Consider the following 8,289-nt stretch of genomic DNA (forward strand, 5'->3'; position numbering starts at 1 on the left):
GGGCGTGAATCATGCCACACTTAATTGAGGGGTGAGAATATAAATGTACCTCTTCCCTTCACTTGTGCCCCATCTGATTTTGATCACAAACATTGTATTATACTCACATTTATAACACAGGCCATCAAACTCTTATTGCTTGAAGACCACTTAATAAGATTTACTCGATCTCTTCAACTCATTACCTCTTAATAAGTTGTTCTTATCTATTACTTGTATTTCTTATTATGTTCATTCGCAAGTCATTTAGCATAAAAAAAAAGTTCTACTTGGTCATTCTACTCCACGCGCCATTGAACTTCGATTACAAATTCAATTGTTATTTAAGGGTGAACACTCTCATAATGTACTTGATTACAAATTCAATTGTTATTTTGGACCACTTATTTAGGGGGCAAACACTCTCATAATGTGCTTTCTACGCGCAAATTCAAATTAATTAGGCCAATGAGTTCTGGAAACCAGATGCTTGAAGCTAAAACAGAAAAAGATATAAATTAGTAAATTACAATCTAACAATCTCAGACAATTGCTAATTAGAAAAACAAGTTTATACATTCAAACTTGCAAGATTCAAAGTGTGTTTCTCCAGGAACTGATCATCGGAAGAGATACAAATACAATGGCGTGTGACATGTACATTCTTTAAAAACATAAACTGATGTCCAGCTTCAACTGCAGTAACCGAATACAAGCATAAACATAACAAGCCAAGCATGTCAAGCAAAGCAGTGAAGAACACGCACCGTCTATCCAAATGGGGCTGAACTCATCAAATCCGGCTTGAATCTCTTCCGAAAATGTATCTTCTTACCCAATCACCAACCACTAAGTACCTCGTGCGCCAGCTAACTTGCTTGCTGAAATGCAAAAGAAAATACCAGATTTAGACTCTTTGAATACAGAAAGAAGAAAAGATACACTCCCTCCATTTCATTTTATGTCTTAGTTTATAACAAACGCAAAACACCCTTTAAATTGTATGGTTTTAAACAGGTCATGTCATTCTGAGTGTACATAAGGGTGAATTGCGAATGTTGGAATTTTAAAACTCAACATAGTTGGAATAATCACATTAATAGTTGCATTAATAGAATCTACAATTTCCATTCTGTATAGATACTTCCATTATAAATGGCATAACTTACTAAATATAGAAAGAAGTATTTTTTTCAAATAGACTAAAAAAGGAAAGTAAGACGTATAAGTTGAAACGGAGGGTAGCTGTCAATTATTACCTTGCATACACAGAGTACCACAGCCACTGTGTGCTATGGCCCATAGAAACCCAGTCCCCAGGAAGTTCTGCTGCTGCTTGATCTCCACCTAACGGGGCGAATTGCCCTAAATGGCGATACCTGAAACGGAACATATCGTCAAGCCAAGGACCACTGAGAGAGAGGATCGATGCCTACGTTGAAACCATTAGATATTCGGTCATGGTAGCATAACGAAATTTATTGTGAATGAAGATGTATCAATTTACCGATAGGGAAAAGGAGGTTAGAAGCCAAGATCATAGTGTCAATAAACAACATGAGCAACTAATAACATCGAAGAAGTTGCTGATAAGTGTAAATTCGATGGTTCTCTAAACAAAACACACTGCCTAAAAGAAGGCAGAAATGATAAATGGCCAGTGACCACATTTCTGATCTTTTTGCTAAAGACACCAATGTTTTTAATTAGAAAGTTTGAGTTAATGGTCAAAAACACTCCTAAATTGTTACTTTTTCGCGAGTTTTGTACCCCTATCAATTGGTCCTTTTTCCTACTTGAACTAACACCATCTATATATTAAAGCACACCTCGAAAATGATTCGACCAACTATCAGTTGTTCCCTTTTCCTACCTGAACTATCACTTATCTACTCAACTAGGTATGTTTTAATACATACATGGTGATTGTTTAGATAGGAAAACGGAACAGCTAGTAATAGTTTAGGTAGGAAAAGGGAGCATCTGATAGTTGGGGTGTGAAACTCGCGAAAAAGTGATAGTTCAGGTGTGGCTTTGATCATTATCTCAAAAACATTTGTTGTATGGAAGAACAATTTCTCGAGAATGAAATTCTGGTCATACTTCAGCAGTTAGTTGTCCCAGTATGTTTACATGCATCAAGGAAAATAAGAAAAGGAAAGATTCAAAAAGGGTGAGCTATATATACTCGAAGGGTAGAAATTCATGACGTCCAGAACTTTTAAAACGGCGAGGTCCTTCAGGATTACTTTTGCATTGATCCCAGCGGTTTAAGCATCTAGCAAGATATGCACCTTGTTGAGCAGCAACCTAAAGCATGTGAAAAGATAAGAAATCGAACAAAAGCAGAATACCGAGTGAAAAGCTATATTGCTCGGACTCTTCAAACATATCCTCGAAAAGTAGTGTATTTTTTGATAGAACCGACATGGGTGCAGTACTATTTTTGGTGAGTCCGAGCAACATAGGTGAAAAGAGAGAGGGGGATGAAATCTGAACAATGGAAGAAGTACCTGAGCAGTGGCAGGTAGACTTTTCATCTGTGAATCTACATGAGAAAGGGCCAACTTAAAACCTTCAATATCTACCTCCTCTCTTTCATTTCCCTCTGAATCCCTGAATAAGTCTTTTGCCTCGAACAAATGTTTGTTCTTCAGATATAAGTCCACTTGAGGATAACGGATAATTATGTCTTCCAAAACATCTCGGAATTCCTCGGTGGTTAATGTTCCAGAATCATCCTTATCCGCAGCTTTAAAAATGGCTGAAATATCTTCCTAGACCGCGTTCACAGAAATGAAATTTTACGGGGGGAACATATAAAGTCAACAGATATAGTATCTTGCAAACGTAACTGTGGAGAATATAAGATATATGATCATCCTCATGCAGCATATGTCTCATTCTTCTGTTATTTCTTTTTCATTCGTCTTGATAATACTGTTAAGATGCCATTCAAACCATGATCACAGAGTTTGAAGTGAATAACTACAAGGACAGTAACTATTGGCCTCCTCTTATAAAATCAACTTCATTGAAGATTTGGTCCATCTTACGTTTATAAGACATGGGCACTAAAAACTAAGGTTATTGGGACTACCACAACATACCCAATGTAATCCCACAGGTGAGGTCTGGGGAGGGTGGTATGTGTGCAGCCTTACCCCTACCTCGTGAAGATGGAGAGTTGTTTCCGATAGACCCTCAACTCAATTAAAACATATATATCAAAATCAAAGGTTATTAGGACTAGTAAACTAAAATAAAATCTAGGACTGCATTTTCAAGAAAAATATTTCTTTCAGAAAGAACGATGAAACAAAACACTCAAGCTCATAACATCATATTTGAAACACCTGAACGGCTGAGCCCATCGGGAACCAACAGGTTTAGCTCTCATAGGGGGTGCAGATTCATAATAGGCATATAGAAATAATTGTACATCAAATAACATCAAAAGTATTGGTTTGACATGGCACAACAAACTAGCATTATTATCCATATGGACCCTAAATCATGAACTATAACTATCAATATCTGGAAAAAATTTACTACAGATAAACAATTGAATATACTATAGATCAAAAATTGCTTAAATATTTGAGTACAGTTATTTGAACTAAGGCGTCTTTACCATTACTTTGCGTTGATCTACAGATGCACAATCACCTATTGCGTACACGTTACTACAGCTCTTTACTCGCAACCATTCATCAGTTGCTAGAATACGTCTTTTTTCCTGCAAAAGGGGAAATGAAAAGGTTAAAAGGTCATTAACTAATTAAACTCAAAAAGAGTAACTTTTTAAGCATGTATTTAGTGCAGAAACCTCCATGAAACACTAAGAGAAAGGGAGTGCAAGATACCTGGCCAACTTGTTCCATGAAATCCTTCACAAATGGGCGGGTACCAACTCCAGTTGACCATACAACCATCCCATAGGGTACTTCAACGTGTTGTCCTGTAGATTTTACTTTCACGTTGATGAACTGATCAGAAACACTAATGACACGGCAACCTGTTGAAACCTCAATTCCATCTCTTTGAAATTTCTGTTCAGCAAATGAGCTTATTCTTTCATCAAATCTGCAGAGACACAAATTTGCGATTTCAGAGTTGTTGATTCAAAATGATTCTGAAATTGTCTCTTAACTGAGTGGAAAATTATAACAACAACACCACCTTAGTCCCAACCAAGTTGTGGTCAGCTATATGAATCCACACTTCTTCATTTAAACTCATATCATCATCAAACTAAAAGTGAGTGGAAATTACAACCTGCAATATACTCCATTATCCAAACCAGCTAACATGACAACCCTCTTGGAATAATAACGTTTATAAGTTTTGCAACTGCACGAATGAAAAGCCACATGCGTGTCTTTGTCGCAAACAAGAAATATACTTTATCAGGAAGTGTATGCGAGGTATAATAATAAAGGAATGCTCACAAGAAGCACATCGTGTGAATTGAACTCTCTTCACACCTCTCTATCTTCCTTACTCTCAAGTCTCTCAGAATCACATCGACACCAACAAGGCTGTAGCATGCATTAAATATGCAGTCATAAAGTGAATCTAGGAATGGTGCATCTTACGTGTTGAGGATATGATCTCCGGACTGGATAACTGTTATCTTCACAAAATCCTTAACTGAAGGGTATATAATTTACCAAATCCTCATAAACATAGTCATGTAGCTCAGCAGCAAATTCCACTCCAGTAGGACCCCCGCCAACTATAACAAAATGGAGGTTGGTTCTTCGCTCTTCTTCACTTAGGCCAGGAATGACAGATTTTTCAAAACAATCGATTACTGTCCTCCGAATCTTTTGAGCATCTTCGACCTCCTGTACGCGACATGATTCATTTATTTTCAAAGAAACGAAATTTTACACTTCAAGAAAAATAAGAGATGTTTTACTCTGATCAGGTTCAAAATGCGTAAAGACTCCTCCCTTGCAGGGGTAAAAGATGTTGTTCGAACTCTTAAGAAATATCGCCCGGTGAGTGTCAAATCCTCCAAAAGTAGTGCATTGGTAGAGGATCCAACACGGTCTGGCAATATTTTTGAGAGTCCAAGCAACATAGGGAAGAAATGCCATGCATCCCCAACCAAGTTAAGAAAGGCTTTATGAGAGAGAATCCTACCTTTAGAAAATGGCAATGTTCCATAACACCTGGCGTGTTAAAAGTATTCACTTGAGCTCCTACTGCGATAAGCAAATAGTCATATTCTAGGGAGAAATCATTATGTCCCGCCAAATTATCGTTGATACCAGAACGGCAAAATACTTTGTGGTTTTCTGGATCAATCTTTAGGCATTCTGCTTCCCAGAATTGAATTTCTCCACTTCTCTGTCGGACCAATTAATAAAAATTATACAATAAGAGGCAGAAAAATCTTCAAAAGAAACAAGACAGTCTTGGAGAAACTTAAGCATATACTAAATGTTTAATTCCCCGGATCAGGTTGAAAAATTGAAAATCATGTGAAAGCGGAAGCATTGAAGGGGCAAAAGAAACTTTCTAAGATGCAGTGCACAAAGCTATACTATTCATTCCAAATCTTGTGAGTGCAACATAAAATTACAAGTGACATGTAAGCAAGTTCCTTATCATAACTTCCTTACCTTCTTTATTATGTTCCGAACCGGCTCTACTATGCTTCGTGCCTCAACTGTTCCACATGTAACACTAGGTAAGAGTGGTGTAAACGCAAAATAGTTCCGCGGGGAAACCACTTGAACATCGTAGGAAGAAATATCAAGATCTTTTAGGAAGCTGGTACCACCCCATCCTGTTCCAAGTACCACTACTCTCTTCTTCTTCGACTCTGGTTGATTCTTCTCAACAACTTTTTTATCACTCTGTACATTCGATTCTGCATATACCAATAGACCTCCAGTACTGTAACAGCAAGAAGAAAAGTAAATTAGCAAAATCATCTACCAAATATGGATGAAAAAGATGAGTGTTTAAAGGAACCACAACATTTCATTCACTAAACATGAATCCTTGAAGTGAGTCATTACATCAACCCTTCAAGTGAGTCATTATAGTTTAGTAGGTCAAATCTGTTAATAAATGCATTTGCCCTCATTTGTGAATTCTATAAACGTAATTCATCGTATACAACTTAAGAGGCATGTATCTAGGACTATAAGAAACAGAAAAACGACGAAGTAAGAAATCCATAACAACCTAATAATCAGAGAGATAAATTTCCAAAGACAAACCAGTTCACATCTAACTTAATAAAACAAATCGTTATTTGCCACGATTTGTCAAGCTTGGCTCATTAGAAACTCTATTCCCACTTTTGAATCCATACGACACAATTTACCTTTGTCGAGCATCCAATCGAGCTATACTCCACAAGAATTAAAAAGAATAGTCACCAAGTGCTTACATTGTTATATACAAATTCTCACATTATTTAAACCAGCATAACAACAAATGATCACCTAAACAAATTTAACTATTTATTTATACAAAGACCTAATTGTTGGTTACATGGTCATGTTTGTTTTTTTACAACCGTGTTTCCTAAGCCAGTTTGCACACCTTGACTACTTCTACAGGGTACATGCTACCTCCAACCAGTACCAGTACTATCACCTAGTGCATTTTCCTCTACTAGTATTTGAACCCGAGACCTCAATGTTCTCAAACCACTTCATTAACCACTAAGTTGAATCCTTGGGTGCTATGTAGTACCATCATGTTTTTAACTTTTTTCTATTGGTCAAATTGGAAAAATTAAAACTAGATTGCAGGAACAACATCTATATTGACTAATAGTTACACGACAAATCAAACTAGTATATCTCTACCGACTGAATAGTAATTCTAAATAGTCACCCAAATTCACATTAAGTTTTTAAAAGAAGTCTCCTTTCCAAAAGAAAATTTTGTCAAAATATTTATTATACATTTATTTTGATACTTAACGTCAAAAGAATTGTTCTTTTCTTTCTCTAAAGATATGTAGCCTAACTTAACCCAAAAACTAGCTCAGAGAAGAGGACTTCCCAAGTCCATATAAGTAAACCCTCAATCCATTGCCCAATCAATATGGGTATCTAACCCACTCTAACACCCCTTCACGCCTAGGCCCAATTGGAGCATGGACCGAGAGCCCAAACGGGAAAAGACCCGACTTTAATACTATGTAAAGATATGACAACTGGCCCAACTCAATCCCAAAAGCTAGCACAGAGGAGATGATTGTTCAAGTCTGTATAAGCAAATCATCCGTCCATTTCCCCACCAATGTGACTCTAACCTACTCTTAACACTTTCATTTAGCTTCTCTGGATCTAAGAGTAAATGGAAATCTGTTCCAAGACTCAAAATAAATTCAGAAATTCTCCTTTTAGTACAAAATCAAGAACCAAAAGGAAGAGATGAAGAAAAATGGCTACCAAGAGCTTTGCTAAAATATGTTAAACCCCGCATCTTCTTTCTTTTCCCTCTTAACAAAATTGCTCAAAGATTGAAACTTTATCAATATTTCTGCCAAATCTTGATTTAAGCTAACTAGCTAAGAATGAAATGAGTAATGAAACAAAGGAGTTTAAAGTGAATAAGCTCTTAGAGGTTGTTTGGTTCAAAACCAGAGCTATATAACACAAAGAATAAACAAGTTAGTGAAAAATCAGCAAGAAAAAAAAATGAACTTCACTAAAAATTTAACAGAAATGAAGGGATCAAAGAATAACCTGACAGAACAGAGAACCAGAAGTTTAGAATAAGAAGAAGGGCTGTGAAGAACTTTTCTTAAATATGTGAAACCCCTCATCTTCTTCCTTTTTCCTCTTAACAAAATTGTTCAAAGATTGAAACTTTCTCAATATTTCTGTCAAATCTTGATTTAAGCTATGGATAAAATGAGTAATTATGAGACAAAGGAATGTGAGGAAAAAAAAAGGGAATACTAGTACTACTACTGTAGTGTCATTATATATTTTGTCCGGTGAAATACGTATTTTTGCCTCAACGGGATACGTAGAGGCCACAATAGTACGATCATTAAAAAAAAAATATATATATATATATATATATATATATATTTTGTTTGAAAATGTTACAAGTCTGGCAACTTATAAAAAAAACGTGTCAACCCTTTTGGATCAAACTATGGGATTTGAGAATGGATTTATCCAAGTCTTCTTTTTTTAAAAAAAATAAACTTCATAGTCTTTTTTTCTTTTAGTATTTGATAAATAAATAAATACATAATATTTCAAGATCATTTATACATAAAGTAGCAAAATATTATAAAGGTGAAATGGAGTGAGGAGTGGG

The 8,289-nt window shown here is 36.0% G+C and overlaps 1 protein-coding gene across 1 annotated transcript; it reads right to left on the reverse strand.

Annotated features, from left to right (window-relative positions):
* Positions 1-533: 533 nt before the first annotated feature.
* Positions 534-7,955, reverse strand: LOC129876721 (external alternative NAD(P)H-ubiquinone oxidoreductase B1, mitochondrial-like). The gene is given in 11 exon segments (XM_055952209.1): positions 534-860; positions 1,239-1,358; positions 2,168-2,289; positions 2,493-2,756; positions 3,614-3,718; positions 3,846-4,065; positions 4,578-4,645; positions 4,647-4,829; positions 5,131-5,337; positions 5,613-5,889; positions 7,704-7,955. Coding segments are annotated over 11 exon segments (1,734 nt in total). The 5' UTR covers positions 7,784-7,955; the 3' UTR covers positions 534-772.
* Between the last annotated feature and the right edge of the window lie 334 nt (positions 7,956-8,289).

The sequence above is a fragment of the Solanum dulcamara genome, chromosome 12 (genome assembly GCF_947179165.1).
Source record: "Solanum dulcamara chromosome 12, daSolDulc1.2, whole genome shotgun sequence".
Classification (NCBI taxonomy): Eukaryota; Viridiplantae; Streptophyta; class Magnoliopsida; order Solanales; family Solanaceae; genus Solanum; species Solanum dulcamara.